Raw genomic sequence first — 23,141 nt, 5'->3', positions numbered from 1 at the left:
CTCCTACATGTCTGTTCGTTCGTAGTGTGTGTGCTCTCCCTCATGGTTGAGCAGTATTTCTTTCTCCCTGTAGCTTCATGCTTTAGTTGCGCTGATGCAGTCGAGCTGATTGAATCGTGGACAGACAGTGTTTTTTGAGGCAGCAACGCGGTGAGTGTCTCTCTCCCTCTCTCTGCACAGTGTGGACCGGAGAGCCGCCGCTGCCTGTTTTGTTTCATTTATCACCACATTAAATAAATAATCCCCTTAATTAATGCCAGGTTTTAATCTGCCCGGTTTATTCAAATCAATGTACAAGAGGCCAACTACAATAGAAACATTGATTTACGCACACGGTCCGGGAAAATATAGAATTGTCGCAACAGATGAAATCATATTGATTAAAATGTTTGTCATTTCTGACCAGGTGCGGTTGTGATATATTGCTAACTTTTTGAATAAACGAGTTGTTTCTCTCAGCTCTAACCGCTGTAGGAATGGCGGCATATATCTTCTGTTCAATTAGAAATTGGTAGATTACTGGCAATGAACATTGACCTGATTTAAAAGGCTCACACTGGGATTGTTTGAAGGTGTCCACCTGTCTGAAATGATCAACGCTGCTATAATACTCTCTGGTGTGCGAGAACAGTTGGAGATGAATGTTGTCCGGATGGCTGATGTAGCGTCCTCCTCCTCTTCTCTTCCTGTGTCTGTCTGTCTGCTGTAGAGCCGCCGTGACTGGCTCCCTCCCTGCCTCCCAGAGAGGAGCATGGGTAAAACGTTGATTGACTGTCTCACCCCCACCCTCTCCTGCCCCTGCCTTGGTCCCCTGAGCCTGCCTCTGCCCTGGCGGCTAGAAGGCGCAAAGGCTTTTTAAGCGTGTGTGTGTGTGTGTGCAAGCCTGTGCGTGTGTGTGCCAAGCGCTCTGAGACCTTTTCTGCTAGAAGGCGCAAAGAGCTTTTTAGGTGTGTGTGCTCGTGTGTGAGCGAGCACATGTCCTTGCATGTACGCGGATGAGACCTTGGCGCTCAGAGACCTTTCCTCTCTTAAACACAAACAGTCTCCTTTGTGCCCCTTGGCCTGCTAAACACTCCCATGTATCAAAGTGACATTCAGAATTCACAGGGGCCTGCTGCGCGCCACTGTCACTCCTCAGGAAAGGGAGAGCTGAGGAAAGGGAGAGCTGAGCATGGAGGGAAGCAGGGATGGATTTATATTTTTCCAAGAGAGAAGCAATGCGATTTTTCATCCCTGCTTTTATCTTCCATTCATATAGAATAGAAACAGATCTATCCCCTAGCCAAAATATGCTGTTCTGATCATATCCCAGAGAGAGAGAGAAATGTAGATATTTCTGAGAAGAGGAAAGACACAGGTAGAGTAGAAGAGCAGTGTTCAAAGCAGGGATGCATGAGAAAATCAGCCCAGTCTCAATGAAGACACTGGTTCATCAAAGAGTATTGCTGCGGTTGACACTGTTCTCTCCACTATGTACTCTGTCACTCCCCCCTCTCTCTCCCCTATCTCTTTCTCTCTCTCTCACCCTCCTCTCTCTAGCTCTCTCGCAAACTTTCAAGGAAATTAGCGTAACTTGTTGCTCTGCTATCCTCTGCTTTTAAAGCCACTTTAGCCTCTGGTGGACAGAAAAGTAAGTGTGTGTCGCAGCCGGCCGCGACCGGGAGGTCCGTGGGGCGATGCACAATTGGCCTAGCGTCGTCCGGGTTAGGGAGGGTTTGGCCGGTAGGGATATCCTTGTCCCATCGCGCTCCAGCGACTCCTGTGGCGGGCCGGGCGCAGTGCGCGCTAACCAAGGGGGCCAGGTGCACAGTGTTTCCTCCGACACATTGGTGCGGCTGGCTTCCGGGTTGGAGGCGCGCTGTGTTAAGAAGCAGTGCGGCTTGGTTGGGTTGTGTTTCGGAGGACGCATGGCTTTCGACCTTCGTCTCTCCCGAGCCCGTACGGGAGTTGTAGCGATGAGACAAGATAGTAATTACTAGCGATTGGATACCACGAAAATTGGGGAGAAAAGGGGATAATAATTTATTTATTTTTAAATTAAAAAAAGTAAGTGTGTGTTGATACCTAATGGCTGGTTAGATTGGAGCGAAACACTATGGCTCTGTCCCAAATGGAAACCTTTTCCCTACATTGACCAAGGTCTGTATGGAATAGTGTACGGTGCCCTTTCAACCCAATACCCATATCTTATCTGTTGTCTTTTGCCCAGATACCGTGTGTCCTCTTATAGCCTATAGCCTGCTGAAGCTTCCCATGTTATTTCAAGGGCACTTACTGCACTTGTTGTGTCCAGTGTTTGTGGTCCTTGCTGCCTGGTAGTACAGCATATTGATGTACTGTAGCATTGTGTGGAGACTGGAGAGGTGATCATATGTACCGTGCTGTACCTTCAAACAGTGTACATTTTGCCCATGCTGAAGAAAAAAACAGCATAGACTAACACTGGCTTGTCATGCTGGTGACCAGCCTTCGCTGTGTTTTTGCTGGTGATCAGCCTTCGCTGTGTTTTTGCTGGTGATCAGCCTTCGCTGTGTTTTTGCTGGTGATCAGCCTTCGCTGTGTTTTTGCTGGTGATCAGCCTTCGCTGTGTTTTTGCTGGTGACCAGCCTTCGCTGTGTTTTTGCTGGTGACTTCCAGCCTTTGCTGTGTTTTGGACCAGCATGGACCAGCTTGGTCACAAGCATACCAGCATCCCCAGCATACGCTGGTCGCCAGCATACATGCATTACCAGCATCCCCAGCATACGCTGGTCACCACCATACATGCATTACCAGCATCCCCAGCATACGCTGGTCACCAGCATACATGCATTACCAGCATCCCCAGCACACGCTGGTCACCAGCATACATGCATTACCAGCATCCCCAGCATAAACTGGTCACCAACATACCAGCATGAGCTTGTCACCAGCCTAACCAGCTAGACCAGGGATGGGCAACACGGCCCGGATCCAGCCCGCGAGCACATTCAATCGGTTCTGGGGAAGTTTGAGTAAAAATACATATATATTATGTTTTGTGTTAAGAAAACACTCCAGGCCACTCTTGAACGTCTAAAACTAGATAGAAAGTAAGTAGGAATTATAATACATTTTCAAATAAATGCCCTTTTTCTGACCCGCAAATTGCTTTTGACGAACAAATCGGGCTGGAAAAAATCTGTGTGGTCTGTGAAATCCTGATGTGGCCCTCGAGACTAAATTATTGCCCACCCCTGACCATGTTGGTCAGACTAGCTTGATCAGCATAGACCAGAATGGACCGGCTTGAAATTTAGGCTGGTTTACGCTGTATTTCTTTCTGCAGGAACTGGCTAGGCTATATGGTTCAAAATTGCATCCAATTCCCTATATAGTGCACTACTTTTGACCAGGGTCCATATGGCTCTAGTCAAAAGTAGTGCACTATGTAGGGAATTGGGTGCCACGAGACTCAGCCTATGTCATTCGTAGACATTAAAGCTGTGGGTGGGAAAAAGCAGTCCACCCTCTGTCAGTGTCCGCTCAACTTTACTTTAGCTGTCTGCCTGTCTGCCTGTCTGTCTGCCTGCATCCGTGGACAACTAATAGCCTCGGCCTAGTGGTAGTCTGCCATAAAGTGGGGAATGAAACAAAACCTGCTGTGTGTTTTCATCTGTAAGCCTATGCGTGTTACTCTGTCCTGTCTGCCCGTCTCAGCAGCTAGATCTTCTGTAGTGCTACAGTAAACTAGCCTACGCGTTTTCCAGTTTGCCATATTTTCACGTATGGTTTCTTTTAATAGGGACAGGTCGCCTACAAATTCATTGACACGTTGAATAAACAGTCATCCGATGTGTTGCGCCCCTAGATCGTTGCTGCTGACAGAACAGTAGAGTAGTAGAGTACAGTACAGGAAGGACACCGAGGTGTCGTGTGCCTTTAAGAGCAGTAGAGGAGGGTGGCTCCCTCAGCAGGCGACCACACAGTCTTGATGAGGGGGATTTGTGTTGAGCTGGCAGGAATTAGGCCTTACTCTTCATGCATGAATACTTTTTATACTCTAGTAAATGCACACCGCCTGCCTCCCTTTCTACGCTGCCGTAACCCACCACCACATCCTCTCCATCGCTCTCCCGTTCTCCTCTTCTATCCTCCCTTTCCTGCCCTTTTGCTTTCCCCCTTCCTTCTTCTCCCCTCTCTCTCTCCCTCCCCTGTCTTGCCTGTCCGTTTCTCTCAATCTCTCTTCATCCCTCTCAGCCCCTGCCTCACGTACCCTCCTCCCACTCTATCCCCCTCCAACTCTATCCCCCTCCTCCTGCTCTCCCTTGCGTCATCCTCCCTCCTCCTCTTTTGCTCTCTCCCTCTCCCTGACCTGCTCTCTACCCCCCACCCCCCTTTGACCTCTCATGTCCCCCTCTCTATCCCCACACACTGGTCTGTACTCTCTACCCCTACCACCCTCAACCATGGACTAACCCACTCTCTCATCCCTCTCTCTCTCTCTTTCTAAATCTCTACCTCTTCGCTCTCCCTGCCCTTGCTTCTGGCCCGCTCTAGCCCCACCTCCCCTCTCCCGCTCTCCTCTCCCTCCCCCCTCCTTCACAGTCATTGACCTGCTCTATGGCTCAGGCTCTCCCCCCTTCCCCCTCCCCTCCCTCAGTGGAGGCTTTGGAAAGCTGACCCCAATACTGCCCTTACTGCACACACGCTCTCCACGCGGCACGCAGGCTTTAAGTCCAAATTTACACACACACATGCACTGGGAGAGGCACATGAACCCCTCTCGGTCCCACTCAGAGGGTTATGCATACAGGCCAGGCAGTGTGTCTGTGAGAATGGGGGTCTGTGTGATGAGCACAGGCTCTCCCCACCCCACCACAGCACTGCTCTCAGCTGCACAAGAGACACTACAGTCCCTACTCTTCCTAGTCATAATGGGGCTGTGTGTGTTGTCTTTCGTGTGCCGTGTGTGTGTGTCTAGTGTGTGTGTGTTTGTCTGCGCGTGTGTGTTTCTGACAGAGACGGGAACGAGGAGGACTGTGGGGGGAAAACAGGCCATCCATCAGCGTGTCTCAGTGGCAGAGCCGTGCATTAAACAATCCCTTATTTACTAGCTGCCTCTGGTTGAGTTGAGGATGGGGAGGGGACAACTTTCCCTGGTGTGGAGAGAGGAGAGTGTTTGTGTGTGTGTGTGTGTGTGTGTGTGTGTGTGTGTAGAAACAAGTCTACATGCTCGGCTCATGGATGGTCAGACTTGGTATTAGTTTACCCTGGTACTATGATGTGCGCCATTGTACAGTGTAGCTTACAGTGTGTGACTGGGGTACAGGGGAGGTGGAGTGCCATGCTCTCATGAATAAGTATCACTGGCTGCCTACCTGGCCCCAGTCCAGCTCGGATGGCTTTAATTAACTAACAGAGCACAGCACCACATGTCCCTCTCTGCCTCTTTGCCTGTCTGCCTCTCTGTCTGTCTCTCTGCCTGTCTCTCTGCCTGTCTGCTTCTCTGCCTACCGCTCGGCCTGCCTGCCTCTCTGGCTGTCTGCCTGTCTGCTTCTCTGATACCGCTCTGCCTCTCTGGCTGTCTGCCTCTCTGTCTGTCTCTCTGCCTGTCTGCCTCTCTGCCTGTCTGCTTCTCTGCCTGTCTGCTTCTCTGGCTGTCTGCCTCTCTGCCTGTCTGCTTCTCTGCTACCGCTCTGCCTCTCTGCCTGTCTGCCTCTCTGCCTGTCTGCCTCTTTGCCTGCCTGCCTGTCCGCGTCTCTGCCTGTCTGCCTCTCGGCCTCTCTGCCTGTCTGCTTCTCTGCCTACCGCTCGGCCTGCCTGCCTCTCTGCCTGTCTGCCTCTCTCTGTCTGTCTGCCTGTCTGCCTTTCTGGCTGCCTGCCTCTCTGCCTGTCTGCCTCTGCCTGTCTGCCTCACCATGGCTGTAACACTCTGCTGACTGCGAATGCAAATAGAGCCACACCACACCAACACACTGAGTGTTCCATGTGTATTCTTACTGACTACAACAGCTCGCTCTACTGCTAATCAATGGTACTGACACACTGAGGCCTTGGCTGGGTTGAGAGTGGGATTCACACTCAAGGTGTGATGTAGGCTTCACTTTTGATTTCCCCAACCTCTCATTGACTGAATTATGTGGTTTTACATCTCGAAATACCATCTCTATGTGTTGTGTGTGTGATGTGATTCTACCAGTCTAACTGGTGTTCCTCCGTATGTGTTTCCACAGACGACTCATCCTCAGAGAGCGGCAGCGGGAACGGCATGCACACCATGACACCTCCGTCTGCGGGTGGAGCGGCCCTGGGGTCGGAGGGGGGAGCGGGCGGACCCCCTTACAGGGAGGTGGTAAACGGCAATGGGCCCCCGGCCCCGCTGGACTTCAGCACCACCTCCTCGTCCTCATCGTCCGAGGACCAACAGGCGCCGGTCAACCTGAGTGAGACCAGGCTGCCCGGGACTGCCCTGATGGGCCCCTTCCAGCCCGACCCTCCAGATGAGCTGCGCAGGAAGTACCCTGTCAAGCCCCTCCCCCATGCCGCTGAGCTGCGCCTGGACAGAGACTCGATCAGGGACTACGGCAACAAGGTGAGGCCTTCTGCTCATACCTGGGTTTGAAATGATTGCAAATACTTTAGCTGAGATTTGATTGAGCTTATAGAATACAATGCAACTTTCCTGGTACAGTGAACCAATAGAATAGTCACAAAACTGCAAGCGCTGCCCACCTGGCACTCCAGGCAGACTGAAGTAAACACTAAAAGTAGGTCTGACAGTAATATATTACACACAGTGCTGAGCAGTGAGCCCACCAGGACTGTGTAAATAATAGTCTGAAAGCTCAGCGTGACCATTGTTATAGATGACCACTGTCTTGCTATGCAGGGTGAGGTATATGCGCAAGAAGGTGAGGTTCATTGGCAGGCCATTGGACAAAGCTGAGAGAGGTTTCCATTGAGATCCTGCCTCACTGCAATTACCTGTTCATTCTCGGCTCGGGAATCCAAGACGTTATTCTTGACATGAAACCAGAAAGAGAATGTGCATGAGAGCAGCGAGAGTGGCTGTGCCACGGGAAGTAGTGTGTTGCTGTGCTTGTGATGAGCTGTGGTGAACGGCCGTACGGGAGTCTGTGGAGGACAGTGCCATTGGGCCTGTACGAAAGGAGACTAGGGAGAAACGGTCATTCCTTTCTGCTCTCTGGCTATTGAATGGGACACACACTTCACCATGCTCTGACAATGCAGCCTTGTCCTTGAAGGCATCTTCTTTGCCGCATTGTCACAGACGAGCGCCATTGGAAGGATCTGACAAGTAGAAAAGTTTGAGCACAAAAACAGCGAGCAGTTTTCTGTCTCACTGTAATCAGTGTTTTGCCAGCTGCTTTCAATGTGAAGGGAGCATACAGACGGAATGAAAACCTTACCCCGCTTTGGATCTCTTCCTTCTATTTATGTGCCTGTTCTCTGTCTCTCTCTGTGTGTGTGTGTGTGTGTGTGTGTGTTTATGCATGCACCTGTGTATGTACGTGCGCTTCACATGTGTGTTCGTATGCACACATGCACCTATGTATGTGTGTGTGTGTGTGTGACAGTCTCCTCAGTACAGCTCAGGAAGCTACGACTCATTGAAGATGGAGACGTGTGCCGAGGACCTGACCGTGACCAGAGGTGCGGCGGCGGCCGAGGACGATGACGATGACCATGAAGATCACGACGACAGTGACAAGATCAACGACACGGAGGGCGTGGACCCCGAGAGATTAAAGGCCTTTAACGTAAGGGCTGCTCTCACCTCAGCTAGACATGACCGGACACACACACACACACACACACACACACACACACACACACACACACATATTAGAGCTCCTCTCACCTTTTCATGACCTTCACCTCAGGAACACAGGAAACAGACACACAAAGATTCTTCTTTTCAGATGTTTGTTCGTCTGTTTGTGGATGAGAACCTGGACCGTATGGTGCCCATCTCCAAGCAGCCCAAGGAGAAGATCCAGGCCATCATTGAGTCGTGCAGCCGCCAGTTCCCCGAGTTCCAGGAGCGCGCTCGCAAACGCATCCGCACCTACCTCAAATCCTGCCGCCGCATGAAGAAGAGCGGCATGGAGGTACCTCCCATACCTCGTCCTTCTCTTATTCCTACTCTCTTTCATATTCCACCCCTGTCTTTCTTATTCCTCTCTCATTCAGTGTGTCCAGACGTACCACGCCTACCGTACTCCCTCTCCTCTCGCTCTCTCATCCCTTTCTCTTTCACCCCTCTCGCATTCATAACCCCTCTATCAAATCAAATTCTATTGGTCGCATACACATATTTAGCAGGCGTTATCGCGGGTGTAGCGAAATGCTTGTATTCCTAGCTCCAACAGTGCAGTAGTATCCAACATTACACAACAACACACATAAATCTAAAAGTAAAAGAATGGAATTAAGAAATATATGTCCGGAGTATAAGTATACTGAACAAAAATATAATCGCAACATGGAACAATTTCAAATATTTTATTTTAGTTACAGTTCATATAAGGAAGTCAATCAATTGAAAAAAAATCATTCGGCCCTAATCTATGGATTTCACATGACGGGAATACAGATATGCATCTGTTGGTCACAGATACACTATATATACAAAAGTATGTGGACACCTCTTCAAAATTAGTGGATTCAGCTATTTCAGCCACACTCGTTGCTGACAGGTGTACAAAATCGAGCACAGAGCCATGCAATCTCCATAGACAAACACTGGCAGTAGAATGGCTTTACTGAAGAGCTGAGTGACTTTCAACGTGGCACCGTCATAGGATGCCACCTTTCCAACAAGTCAGTTCGTCAAATGTCTGCCCTGCTAGAGCTGCCCCGGTCAACTGTAAGTGCCGTTATTGTGAAGTGAAAACATAGAGGAGCAACAACGGCTCAGCCCCAAAGTGGTATGCCACACAAGCTCACAGAACGGGACCGCCGAGTGCTGAAGCGCGTAGTGCGTAAAGAAATCCTCTGTCTTCGGTTGCAACACTCACTACCGAGTTCAAAACTGCCTCTGAAAGCAATGTCAGCACAAGAACTGTTCGTCGGAAACTTCATGAAATGGGTTTCCATGGCCGAGCAGCCGCACATAAACCTTAAGACGACCATGCGCAATGCCAAAGCGTCTGCTAGAGTGGTGTAAAGTTCCCCGCTATTGGACTCTGAAGCAGTGGAAACTAGTTTTCTGGAGTGATGAATCACACTTCACCATCTGGCAGTCCGACGGACGAATCTGGGTTTGGCGGATGCCAGGAGAACGCTACCTGCCCCAATGCCTAGTGCCAACTGTAAAGTTTGGTGGAGGAGGAATAATGGACTGGGGCTGTTTTTCATGGTTCAGGCTAGGCCCCATAGTTCCAGTGATGGGAAATATTAACACTACAGCATACAATGACATTCTAGACAATTCTGTGCTTCCGGCTTTGTGGCAACAGTTTGGGGAAGACCCGTTCCTGTTTCAGCATGACAATGCCCTTGCACAAAGCGAGGTCCAGACAGAAATGGTTTGTCAAGATCAATGTGGAAGAACTTGAATGTCCTGCACAGAGCCCTGACCTCAACGCCATCAAACACCTTTGGGATGAATTGGAATCTTCACCTCCTTCATGTAGGCTGTCTAGTCGTTATTGGTAATCAGGCCTACCACTTATGTCTTCTGCAAACTTGATGATTGAGTTGGAGGCGTTCGTGGCCACAGAGTCATTGGCAACCATTGCGAGTGTACCCATAGCAGAGACAGAGGCATCCCACTCACATTTTCTTTCTGGTTCATATAAGGTCAATGAACTAAGCAGATCAGGCTCAGGTGCTAATACATTGTGAGAGCCACCCCCTTAAGCAGACAGGAACTGACCATCTTTTATTTTGGGGGGGTAAAAGGCCTGAATGGGACATTTTCATTCATGCACCATTTGCCCATAGGAGAAAAACAGGAAGTAAAAACAGGAATCAACTCAACGGACATCACAAAAAATACATTCCATTGTGTGAGCCATAGAAATGTTGTATCACCATTGTTTATTAGATCAGGATATTATACTTTCATTTTGTTCCTTACCTGGTGAAATATTCTGTTGAAAATGTAGTGCTGTTCAGTGCTCATGTATCTGGTTAGGAATGATACTATCTGAAATAGAGGAGTTGGAATAACTTTGTGTAATGAGTAGGTGCAACTGAACATATTATTAGTGTAATATCTTCTGTATTATTAATGTTGAATATGCCCCCTGTGGTCAATGTGGGTACTCTGGCGTGGGGATGAATTTGTGCTGATTGTCTCTCCCCTGCTAGACACGACCCACACCACCTCACCTCACCTCAGCCATGGCTGAGAACATCCTGGCAGCCGCCTGCGAGAGCGAGACACGCAAGGCTGCCAAGAGGATGCGCCTGGATGTCTACCAGGCACATGTGAGTGCTCTGATGGTGTGTGTGTGTGTCTGTGTGCACATCGGGGTGTGTGTGTGTACAGGTGTGTATCTTTTCAGGTGGGTGGATGTACTGTGTATGTGTTCTAATAGCCAATGGCAAAGTCTGTTCTTGACCTTGAGTATATTATATACATGGAAGTGGGACTGAAATCTCTCTCGTCTCCACCTCAGGAGGAGCAGATAGCACTTGACAAGCCCAGTTCTCGCGAGCCGGCCTCCCTGGCCCACTCTGCCTACTCCCTGGCCGCCTCGGCCTACTCCCAGGACCAGCTCTACACCAACGGTGGGCTCAACAATAGTTACCGTGGTTACGGGGGTCTGGGAGCTAGCATGCAACACCCAGTCTCCCTGACAACCGCCACTGCTCAGAGCAACGGTGAGAGAGCATGCTTCGCCTCTTTACTTGGCCAGAGCATGGCAGCTTAGAGTAGCAGCATACCTTAGCTTACCTGAAGCATGTTGCTCGTACTGTAGCAGCATCACTGGGCGAGTTTAGAACAGACGGACACTTATCGAAACGTATCGAGAAATCCAATTCTTGCCCATATTTGGACGTAGAAAACATATTTTTTTAAATACAGGTGGAACTCATCTAAAATATATTTCCTACAGTGGATAGGAATGCATATTTATGATTTTCAATAGTTACAATTATAGTCAAATGTCCCCAGTATGTGTCTTCATTTGAGTGTGTTGTCTTTCCCCCAGGCCCTACTGACCTCAGCATGAAGTCCCTGGGGTCAAACTCTTCATCGGCAAGCTCAAACAGTCACGGGCGGAGTGCTGGTGTCATAGGTGGCGGGGCCTCGGCGCAGCTCAGCCCAACAGAGATCACGGCCGTGCGGCAGCTCATCGCCGGCTACCGCGAGTCGGCCGCCTTCTTGCTCCGCTCGGCCGACGAGCTGGAGACCCTGATCCTGCAGCAAAACTGAGCCGGAAACTCCTCCTCCCCTTCTCCCTCTCTCTCTCTCTGACTCTCCCACACGACCCCTAACCAACTACTCTCCCACTCACCAGATCCATCTGTCTGTGTTTCGTCCTCCACTGACCTGTATATTCTCCCCGTCTCCAGGAGGGAGGCATGCAACAGTACTACCTTCCTCTAGTCTAATATTCTAACCCCCCCCTTGATCGTTTTAACACCAGTGCGTGGAGAGAAAGAGCACTGTCTGCGACGACTTGGGAACAGCGTTTCTCCCCTCTCTTCAACCACCTGTAAAGGAACATGCTCCCTCCCAATCATAACAGCTCTCCCTCACTTCCACAGCTCTGTGGAAAGAAGAGGGGTGACAGGGAGAGAGCCGGAAATTAGTCTACCTAGTGATGTGGGGGGGAGTGGTGGGGCTGGAGCACTGGAGAACACTGCAGGGTTATGCTGTGATGAGGAGAGAACAGCGCCCCCTTGTATGAGGAAGAGAAGTGGATCCTTTCGGTGTGCCAGTAAACTCAACGTGTTATAGTACACAGATCACAGATCACCTCAACAAGCTCGCCTTCCCCAATAACAATGAAAACGAGACTCTCTGAACAGTAGTAACAAAATGTTTGTTAATGACAAATACGTTTGATTTGAGATCTGAATTTGTTTGTTTGACTATAAGAAGACATTTTGAACCACTTTTTGGATGAACAGAGGCTGAAGAAGGCTGGAAAGAAAGAGACAACATGTTGCGCTCTGTGTAAATAAACTCTGTGTCCTAAAGCACTTTCCCATGATTCAGACCTCACCTCCCCATTGAGTAATAAAGAACTCGATGTGCACGGGAGCAACACTTTAACTTATGCATTATGGAGATGCCATCTATTCCACATGGAAATACCTCAGATCTATCAACCAACCGTTCTAGTACTTCATTCCTACTGGGTGGCGACGTCACACAACGCTCATCACACAACACTCACCAGTTACTACCTGATGTGTTCAGTGTTTTCATAGACCTGCAGGAAGCAAAGTCTTAACCATTTCAAGATGTTTCCAGAGTAAATATTGTAACTATAGTTCGAATTTAAAAAAAGTATTGTTTGTCCTGTTATTTGTGTACTGTAAATACTCAGTCCATATTTGATTCTAGAAACACCATGAAGAGAACATGAAAAAGCATCAGTAAAGTAAAGGACTGGGGGCAAGGTAGTATTTTCCGTGGGAGACTGAACCTCTCCGACGATAGCTGGTATTTTTTTTTTTTTTTTAAGTCCCCCATTTTTTCCAACCCTCTTGTGGCTCATTGCTCTCCCATCAATTCCAGGTTTTGGTTTGTCCCGACTCATCACTCGATGATACCCTGTCTTTTTCTGTGTCCGGTTCTGCATTCCTCTCTCGAACCTATCCCCCTCCTCTGGACCTATACATCCCCCACCCCCTTCTCCTCCCTGACCTGAGCCCAGTCCAGCTCGGTTCTGGGAGGGATAACGTATGTGTTTGTCTATTAACTCTTTGAGATGGCCATTAATCCACGCTGCTGCTATATGTACCGGACTTTTGCCACAGACCTGTAACCTCAAGTCAGGACGCCATCCTCCTGCACAACCAGAGCACCTCAAGACAACAACACAAACGACAAGAAGCTAAAACTACTCAAAACCGATAACAGAGACTAAAATCTAACTTTTAAAAACGACATGCCATCCCAGTCAGTTGTTTCTCTCTGCTACTAGGCACTCTGGTTGATCTTTTTGTTCTTTCATAGGGCTGTGTTGTTTGTACAGTGACCTTTTTCCTTTCTTCATGACTTTGAATCTCTGGAGGCATATAGGGATCAACTTGCTCCTCTTGCAGCCACTCACAAGGGTGCTCTGGGCATATCTATCTTACTGTGCAATGTGCAGTCAAAGTCTGGGAGGTTTGTACCTTTTAGAATGAGTGTGAGAGAAAAAAAAAAGCAAAATGTTTCTTCAAGTGGCAGGCCTGAAGGGGCTGACTGTTGTGTCACTGTAATTTGCTCCCTTTTGCACACTGAAGCAACTGAAATCTGTGACGGAGGCCCTGCTTGTTCAGGGCTCCATCTTGCACTGGCGAGGTGTGTCCTACTTAAGGAAAGAGGAAGAGTATTTGCAATGCAGTTGATAATCATCCTGGCCCTTGACAGCATAGTGTTAACGGGGAAAAGAAGTGTGGGTGCTACGACGTATCACAACCACGACTATTCGGTGGGGTGGGGTGGGGTGGGGGGGGACCTTGTGTAAATGAAAGCCATTGATGTAGATGTGCTAGATCCATGGCCTGAGATTGAACGGAGCACTGTGCTCACTGGTGACACACTCTGAACCACAGAACAACACCTCAGAACAACACCTTGATAAAGCCACCCAGCATACATGTGCAATGTCAAATCCAATCTCCATAATGAGTACACATTGATGTACAAATATTTAATTTATGGAAATATTATGGCTAGATAGAAAGTAGAAAATGGACTCCCAAGACGTTCTATTTATCTCTGAGCAAGCTCTTGATTAGATCTGCGTGGTGGGTAAAAACGACACAAACACAAGAGAAATATGCAAAATGACCAGTCAAGAGGAAACCCCTCACTGTGTTCTCTCACAACGTGGCTGTGAGGGCTTCAAAATGTGTTTTCTTATTGGTATCACCCTCATTTCTGCGGATCCATCCCTCACTCTGCTCCTGCCCTGAGGTCTTAGGCTACAATGACCCCAGCACATACAACCACAGCAGTGTATCAGTACAGTAACATAGTAGAGGAATTACTGTATCACAGGTTTTTTTTGTGTGTGGGAGCTAACTTAGTAGGGGGATCTGTCTTATTCACTTCCATCTTAACACTGCCTTTTTTGCCACTGAGTTTTCAAATGATTGCCAGACACGCAGTGCTCTGGCCAAACTGTACATAGGGCTGTAAGTGTTTCTGATCTTACAGAGCGGACGCTAGAGCCAGTGTTGTCGTCCTATGTATTTCCCTATTACCCCGGGTCAACACAGAGTGATGGATTGATGGATCGAGCCTCTTTAGAAATGACTGCTGGATATTGTAACGTCACATGCCACAAAACATCTGCTATATGGTTTTGTGAAGAAGAAGAAGATTGTGACAGTTATGCATTTCTGATATAGACAAGGGACAGTTAAATGTATCTGTACAAAGGGAGTACGAGATGAGATGATATAGTAAAGAGGCTCTTGCGAAATACTACTCCCTCCTCTGTTTGAACCCTTTGGGGTTTGCTCTGTAGTTTCTCATAGACAGCTACATACGTTAAGAAAACATACTGTAAAAATAGGCAAAGACAATCTTGGAAAGGTGCAACTTGCTCACGGTTTGATTTCCATTCCTTTTCTGTGTGCAGCTATTGTATACAGTGCGTCTTGGAGATGACAAGAGTATTTTAGCCATAATCAGAGGATTCTTACTCAAACTTCTGACTCCTCAAGAGCGGTGGAGCACTCATAGTGGCCCACTGTCGATACACATTCTTATCTGATTTCTATTTTTATTATTCATTTTGTTATTATTTTATATATATTTTGTAGTGCAAGTAAGTGGTCTTTTCAAATAATATTTTGTACAAAAACCAACATCTCAAGTGAAGTTACTCTGTATGCCTATACTGTACATTCCAAACAAGGATGTCAACACGTTTAGCAACCGACCTGACCAGCATCACGTTTAGTGATGTGACCTCAGATCAGAGGGAGTGCCCTCTGTTAAGATTAGCATTGTTGACCTTGTGAATAGCGTCAAACATGTTGTTGATTGGAGCCATGATTATTTTCCTGCTGAGGGCCAACAAGACTTTACATGCCAGAGAATGTGCCAACCAAGCACAGACCAAGTCTACGCCCTTAACCATGCCCTTCATGAAACTCCAACTCCCAGACTACTGTATGCATCTCTAACCCCGTGAATGCTATGCGGTAGTGTCAGCACTTCAGTGGAGGGGAAGTGTTTTGAGTGACGAGCAGGGGTATTTTGCTGTGGGAAAGGTGTGATTCCCTTTATCATACCGTTTTTAGCTCCAGCTGACATTGGATTACATTGGAACTCATTGACTTTACAAATGACGCCCCCCAACAGAGACGGTTCCACTCGGACAGGTGTGGTGCTGGTCAGGGTACCGTGAATGAATACACACTTTAAAAAAAAATATCTGCTTTGGTCAGATGTATAGCTCGACACAAAAAAAACAATAGGGGGAGAAAAAAAAAACATTTATTTTTCTATCAGGGCAGTGTACAGCTACAGTCAAATCAAAATGGTTTTTCCAACCATAGTCTGTTTTATTTAATCATTTGGTGGTGCTTTAGATTCCTTGGTTCTGTTTTAGGTTTTCCTCTTTACCTACTGTACCAGAAGCTGATTGTCTTTTTCTCAGTTTCGATTTGTACCTAATACCAATGTGAAACTGTATTTTCCTCTTGAGTTTGGACTCGGTGGAAGTGTGATGTTTACATGTACAGATTTTTTTTGTCATTTTATTTAATTTGGTCATTTCTCTCCTCCTCCCCACTCTGTTAATCTAATACCTTGTACATTGATGGGAAATGGGACCGTGTCGAAATAAGGTTAATGTCACACATTTAGAAACTGGTTGTTGGGAGAGCTGTGTGCTTGGCTTAAGGAATGCCCTCTCCTTAGCTGACCTGGTACACAAAAACCAGGGGTCACAGTGAACTGACGCTCTGGTGTGATTACTTTACCAATATGAGAATTTGTTCCACAGTGAATGATAAGCCATTGACATACCCTTTGCAGGGTTTTCTATACTATTAGTATATTTAGCGAGGAAAAAACTAAACTGCAGACAAAAAACCTCAGGAAAAGGACATCACTTTTTTAACATGTCTTACTGAAGGGCCCATTTCCCTCTTTGATACCATATAAATTATATAAAAAATAAGTATTCTTTTTTTATATTTATTGTGTTAAATATATAACAGTGGATACCTTTTTTCCAGTACATGTGGCTAAATATTTGAATTCTTTAGAAAAGTGTTGATAATATATGTAAAAGCAACTTAAAGATTGAAAAAAAACGGAGAAAAAAAACCGATTTCTGTTTGTTTAATGCGAAACAGCATGGGTGGTTATTTTACCTAACATATCACTTTGATTCATGAAAAACCAATGATTTCAAATTAAGCTTTCTTCGGTGTGATGTCACTGCTAAGGTAAAATGTTTTCAAATTTAAAAATGAGACTTTTTTTCTCCCAAGCTGTATGTCACAAGTCTAAATATACTAATAAAACAGTGTGCTATCAAACAGAAACCGATGTATTTTGTAATGGTTGTAATAAAGGAAAGGTTGTTCTTGTTCTTACAAAATATATATTATCAGTAAATACCTTTAATCGGTTTTTGTTATTGCATAGTATATGTTTACATTAATAATATTGTGTTAATTGTATATGATGCAATAGATCTAAACCAATGAGGAATTGGTGTAAGCAACACCGATACCATATGTCTATACTATAGCCTACTTCTACATAATACACTGCGATGACCAGCAATATATTATAATTATGTTACCAGCAGCTTTTTTTAAACTATAGCAAAAAAAAACAAGTCAATTAATTTGCTAAGGGAAATTATGCATAATTAGATAGGGAATTTAAAACGCTGTTTTGCTCATACGTACTGAGTAGATCTCTTGCACCAGAGTCAAGGGCGTATATATATATATATGGACATATAGGCCTACCCTCTGTGGTGGTGTTGTTGATTTAACCGCCAAGCACGAGCAGTGGGCAGACAGGTTCACGGATGTAGGGACAGCGGGCGCTGTCGAGTGTTCCAAACCAAAACCCTGGGACTGTAAGCATGTCGTGGTCCTGGCTCAGCAAATGCAGTTCAGGTGTTGACCGTATTCCAGAGAGCTGCGGTATTTGGTTATCATTCGTTGGAGGTCAAGTATAGGTAGGGTATTTCGTTTTTTTTTTTTAGGCGTACTTTAAATGAATCAAGGATCAATGTGGGCATGGATATCGTCTCCTCTCCCGACAATATATCGTTTCCGCATTCCCGCAGCCATCGGTATTGTGTCCCTGATTAATCGCAGCACAAAACCGGTTTCTCCTGATTGTCAGCCTAACTATCGCTGATGCTGCACTATGTTTGTTGTGAAGGGAGAAAAGGGAGATCGAAGACGTCTCGAAACTATAGGCTAATAGGCCTCTGGCGTTCCTAAATAGGCACATTTATTTTCGCGTCGTATTTGTCGCGGTTCCCTTCAAAAACCTGGGATACCTCGGCGTTGCTATTGGTTTGGGATGGAGGGTTGTTGTCGTTGTTGCATGCCATGTTGTAGTCGGCTGTGGAACTGGATATGGCCCGAATTCCATTACCCAAATATCACCCGACCAGCCGAAATCCCCACTATTTCAGGTGATATCCGTGCTCCTTCCCCCAAGAAGAAACCGACTCAGCTCTATGCGGCTCTGTTCGATTTCGAAGCCCGGAGCGAGGAGGAGCTGACTATCAAGGAAGGGGACAAGCTGTCGGTAATAGAAAAGAGGGGGGATTATGTGCTTGCCAAGAAACTTACCGGTTCGATGGAGTCGGGACTGGTCCCGGCTACTTATGTGGCCATTTTACAGGACGAGTTTGCTAATCACAAGTGAGTGGCGCTTCTGTGAGCGGGATTAACCTCAATATTGTTTCATTCATAATATGCTTTTGAGATTTCACCATGTCCAATATATTGTGTAGGACCATGTTTATCAACTATGTCTACCAGGTTTATCAAGAAGGTAGGCTATCTTCAACATAATGTTAATTGAGCCTGCAAAAACACGATTTGGCCTTATGATCATTCATTCAAATAGGCCTTATTCAGATTTAATAAGGACAGTGTTAACAGAGAAGTGACAATGCAGCACTCATCCCTCCCTTCCTATTCACTACTGCACAGTGCACAACATTGTAGTGTATAACAATCACACTGTATTACGTTTCTGTAGGCCTATGTGGCTATACAAATAGTTCCTGCTTTTGTGGTCAGATTGGTGCAAGTGCAGCCAAGTTGTAGCTTTAAGAACTACACTAGGTACAGCAGGAGATACACAACTTTTGGCAACTATGGTAAGCTTTCCACTCAGCTCACACCCACACCTGACAGTTTCAGGTGAAACCTGACCATGGAAATGTGCATGGCGTTTGCTGAACAGCACAGGCACACCCATTCTTGATAATAAGTGTGAATAGCCTTCCTTACTATTTGGCTGCAGTCTAGCCTATAAACCACACCTACTTTTCCACTCAAAGCAGCTAGAAGGGTGTTTTCACACACAGACCGCTTTAAAGTGAACTCTGGGGTAAAAAAAAAAGCTAAATAACTCGGTTCTCTTTGTGTTCACACTGCCCTTGTCTTTGAATGAGGACTCAACTCTTTTGCCAGTTCATGTCACCTGTTTTGTGGTCTGAATCCTCTTTGCATTCACATTGAGAAACTAACCGATATCTTTTTCCAACGTTCACTCAATGCACTCTGGGTTTTTTCAAATCAGATTTTATTGGACGGACACATATTTATCAGATGTTATTGCGGGTGTAGTGAAATGCTTGTGCTTCTAGTTCCAACAGTGCAGTAATACCTAACAATAAACAACAATACACATCGAAAAAGTAAAATAATGGAATTAAGAAATAAAAATATTAGGACGAGCAATGTTGGAGTCCGGAGTATAAATAAATATTATATACAGTACCAGTCAAAAGTTTGGACACAACTACTCATTCAAGTGTTTTTCTTTTATTTTTAATATGTTCTACATTGTAGAATAATATGTGGGTTTGACGGATGCCAGGAGAACGCTACCTGCCTGAATGCATAGTGCCAACTGTAAAGTTTGGTGGAGGAGGAATAGTGGACTGGGGCTGTTTTTCATGGTTCAGGCTAGGCCTCTTAGTTCCAGTGATGGGAAATATTAACGCTACAGCATACTATTCCATTCTAGACGATTCTGTGCTTCCAGCTTTGTGGCAATAGTTTGGGGAAGGCCCTTTCCTGTTTCAGCATGACAATGCCCGTGCACAAAGTGAGGTCCATACAGAAATAGTTTGTTGAGATTAGTGTGGAATGACTGGACTGCACAGAGCCCCTCTCCCAACCCCATTGAACACCTTTGGGATGAATTGGAACGCCAACTGCGAGCCAGACCTAATCGCCCAACATCAGTGCCCGAACTCACTAATGCTCTTGTGGCTGAATGGAAACATTTGCCCGCAGCATCTAGTGAAAATCCTGCCTCCACCATGCTTCACCGTAGGGATGGTGCCAGGCTTCCTCCAGATGTGACGCTTGGCATTCAGGCCAAAGAGTTCAATCTTGGTTTCATCAGACCAGAGAATCTTGTTTCTCATGGCCTGAGAGTCTTTAGGTGCCTTTTGGCAAACTCCGAGTGGGCTGTCATGTGCCTTTAACTGAGGCATGGCTTCCGTCTGGTCCCTCTACCTGGATGGTGGAGTGATTGGTGGAGTGCTGCAGAGATGGTTGTCCTTCTGGAACTCTAGAGCTCTATCAGAGTGACCATCGGGTTCTTTGTCACTTCCCTGACCAAGGCCCTTCTCCCCCGATTGCTCAGTTTGTTCAGGCGGCCAGCTCTAGGTAGTCTTGGTGGTTCCAAACTTCTTCCATTTAAGAATGATGGAGGCCACTGTGTTCTTGGGGACCTTCAATGCTGCAGAAATGTTTTGGTATCCTTCCCCAGATCTGTGCCTTGACACAATCCTGTCTTGGAGCTCTACGGACAATTCCTTCAACCTCATTGCTTGGTTTTTGCTCTGACATGTACTGTCAACTGTGGGACCTTATCTAGACCAGTGTGTGCCTTTCCAAATCATGCCCAATCAATTGAATTTACCACAGGTGGATTCCAATCAAGTTGTAGATACATCTCAAAGATGATCAATGGAAACAGGATGAACCTGAGCTCAAATTCGAGTCTCATAGCAAAGGGTCTGAATATTTATGTAAATAAGTATTGTAAGTCGCTCTGGATAAGAGCGTCTGCTAAATGACTTAAATGTAATGTAAATGTATTCCTGTTTTTAATACATTTCCCCAAAAAATCTAAACTGTTTGCCTTTTTTTTTAATGAGCTATTGTGTAGATTCCTGAATTTTATTTCAGCCATTTTATAATAAGGCTGTAACATAACAAAATGTGAAAAGTCAAGGGGTCTGAATACTTTCTGACGGCACTGTGTATTTATGGTACCACTCAAAAGTTTGAACACCGACTCATTCAAGGGTTTTTCTTTATTTTTACTATTTTCTACATTGTAGAATAATAGTGAAGACATCAAAACTATATTACTATATTATGGCAAGAACAGTTAAAATGAGCAAAGAGAAATGACAGTCCATCATTACTTTAAGACATGAAGTTCAGTCAATCTGGAAAATTTAAAGATTTTTGATAGTTTATTCAAGTGCAGTCACAAAAAGCAACAAGCGCTATGATGAAACTGGCTCTCGTGAGGATCGCCACAGGAAAGGAAGACCCAGAGTTACCTCTGCTGCAGAGGATAAATTAATCCCAGAACAACAGCAAAAGACTTTGTGAAGATGCTGGAGGAAACCGGTACAAAAGTATCTATATCCACAGTAAAACGAGTCCTATATCGACATAACCTGAACGGCCGCTGAGCAAGGAAGAAGCCACTGCTCCAAAACCGCCATAAAAAAGCCAGACTGCGGTTTGCAACTGCATATGGGGACAAAGATCGTACTTTTTGGAGAAATGTCCTCAGTTCTATTTTTGTTTCATCAGACCAGTTTGGCCATAATGATCATCGTCATGTTTGGAGGAAAAAGGGGGAGGCTTGCAAGCCAAAGAACACCATCCCAACCGTGAAGCATGGGGGTGGCAGCATCATGTTGTGGGGGTGCTTTGTTGCAGGAGGGTCTGGTGCACTTCACAAAATAGATGGCATCATGAGGGAGGAAAATTATGTGGATATTTTGAAGCAACATCTCAAGACATCAGTCAGGAAGTTAAAGCTTGGTCGCAAATGGGTCTTCCAAATGGACAATGACGCCAAGCATACTTCCAAAGTTGTGGCAAAATGGCTTAAGGACAACAAGGTCAAGGTATTGGAGTGGCCATCACAAAGCCCTGACCTCAATCCTATAGAAAATCTGTTGGCAGAACTGAAAAAGCATGTGCGAGCAAGGAGGTCTACAAACCTGACTGTTACACCAGCTCTGTCAGGAGGAGTGGGCCAAAATTCACCCAATTTATTGTGGGAAGCTTGTGGAACGCTACCCAAAACGTTTGACCCAAGTTAAACAATTTTCAAAGGCAATGCTACCAAATACTAATTGAGTGTTTGTAAACTTCTGACCCACTGGGTGTGTGACGAAAGAAACAAAAGCTGAAATAAATCCTTCTCTCTACTATTATTCTGACATTTCACATTCTTAAAATAAAGTGGTGATCCTAACTGACCTAAGACAGGGAATTTTTACTAGGATTAAATGTCAGGAATTGTGAAAAACTGAGTTTAAATGTATTTGGCTGAGGTGTATGTAAACTTCCGACTTCCACTGTAAGTGGGTAAAACGGTATGTAAACATTATTTAAAGTGACCAGAGTACCATTATTAAAGTGACAATGTTCCATGACTATGTACATAGAGGCTGCTGCCCTAAGGTGCATGGGAGAGTGACTGGGTGGTAGCCGTCTAGTGACAGTGACTAAAGTTCAGTGCAGGGTACTGGGGGGGCAGCTAGTGGTGACTATTTAACAGTCTGATGGCTTTGCAATAGAAACCCCAAAGTGCAGGACAAGCCATTCCATCAGAATGTGTTATTGGAATGCTACAGTAGATATACCTACTTACATTTTGGACGCTAATAGATTGCATTTAGTTAAAAGATGAGACACAATATTTGTAATCAGAAGATCCAGTACTATTAACATGTAAATATTATTGGTAACAGAATAATAACTCCAGATTAAATAACGCTGTAATTGAAAATTGTACTCCCAATTTAGGCTATTGCCCCTTTACGAGCTAGAATTGATTGAAATTCTCACCAAACTACATCTTAAACTATCTAAACCCCACAATTGAATAAGAAGCTTTCTTAGCCTATAGATGACATATTGCAAACAAATAATCTGAACTAAAAACTCCTTGACAATCGCTAATCAATATCCAAAAAACGTCTCAGGTTTCTTTTCTCCGAACCGTCACATCATCCTCCTCTTTTGTGGCACTAATGTGAGGGGTTATGGCAGGGGAAACGGTGTTGCTCTTTTTGAGGGGTCGGAGTTCATTTGGAGTGTTCACACTGCACAAAAAAATAAGTCCCCATGAGTGACAGAACACTGAGCCAATTACGGCACAACGCTCCATATTTTCTGCTGGCTTGCCCCACCACCACAGAAAGCACTGAGCTAGGCTGAAACACCTGCATTTTGGAGTGCCCTTACTCAAGAAAACAAAAAAGAGACCATGTTTGTATGTGGCTTTATTAACTCAATGATATATATTCTTTTTTTTTTAAACATTTTTTGCAAACTGATGTGACACGTATGCGTTTTTTTCAATTGCTAACATGCATTGGTCAAAACTCTTCACACAGTCAGCGACAGAAGTGTATGTGGACCAAACTGTGAATCATTTTTCATTGCTTTCACACAAAATGCATTCAATGACCACATTCTCCGATATCCATGAACTCAAAACCATATTTGCAGCACGTTTTCAAATGCTGACACACTGTTTCCAAAAC

General features: G+C 45.7%; 2 protein-coding genes and 1 long non-coding RNA gene across 5 annotated transcripts in view; 2 read left to right on the top strand and 1 right to left on the bottom strand.

Moving 5' to 3' along the window:
* Window positions 1-16,665, top strand: part of LOC139557027 (nucleolar protein 4-like) — a 163,863-nt gene extending 147,198 nt beyond the window's left edge. For 2 of the 3 annotated variants that reach the window (XM_071371326.1, XM_071371328.1), the window contains 6 exons: window positions 6,195-6,553; window positions 7,560-7,742; window positions 7,905-8,093; window positions 10,300-10,419; window positions 10,611-10,815; window positions 11,148-16,665. In XM_071371326.1, the coding sequence (XP_071227427.1) occupies window positions 6,195-6,553; window positions 7,560-7,742; window positions 7,905-8,093; window positions 10,300-10,419; window positions 10,611-10,815; window positions 11,148-11,371 (1,280 nt within the window). In that variant the 3' untranslated portion in view covers window positions 11,372-16,665. The remainder of the gene's footprint in view (window positions 1-6,194; window positions 6,554-7,559; window positions 7,743-7,904; window positions 8,094-10,299; window positions 10,420-10,610; window positions 10,816-11,147) is intronic. The other variant, XM_071371327.1, reaches the window with a different exon arrangement.
* Window positions 8,474-17,226, bottom strand: LOC139557029 (uncharacterized). The gene is made up of 2 exons (XR_011671322.1): window positions 17,101-17,226; window positions 8,474-11,708 (listed from the first exon to the last, which is right to left on the bottom strand). It is a non-coding gene; the product is annotated as an uncharacterized lncRNA (long non-coding RNA).
* Window positions 17,045-23,141, top strand: part of LOC139557028 (tyrosine-protein kinase Srms-like) — a 21,094-nt gene continuing 14,997 nt past the window's right edge. Inside the window, exon 1 of the mRNA XM_071371330.1 lies at window positions 17,045-18,015. Coding sequence (XP_071227431.1) covers window positions 17,669-18,015 — 347 coding nt within the window. The 5' untranslated portion in view covers window positions 17,045-17,668. The remainder of the gene's footprint in view (window positions 18,016-23,141) is intronic.

This window comes from Salvelinus alpinus, chromosome 28 (assembly GCF_045679555.1).
Source record: "Salvelinus alpinus chromosome 28, SLU_Salpinus.1, whole genome shotgun sequence".
In the NCBI taxonomy this organism is placed as follows: Eukaryota; Metazoa; Chordata; class Actinopteri; order Salmoniformes; family Salmonidae; genus Salvelinus; species Salvelinus alpinus.
This window is presented reverse-complemented; position numbering and strand designations above follow the sequence as displayed.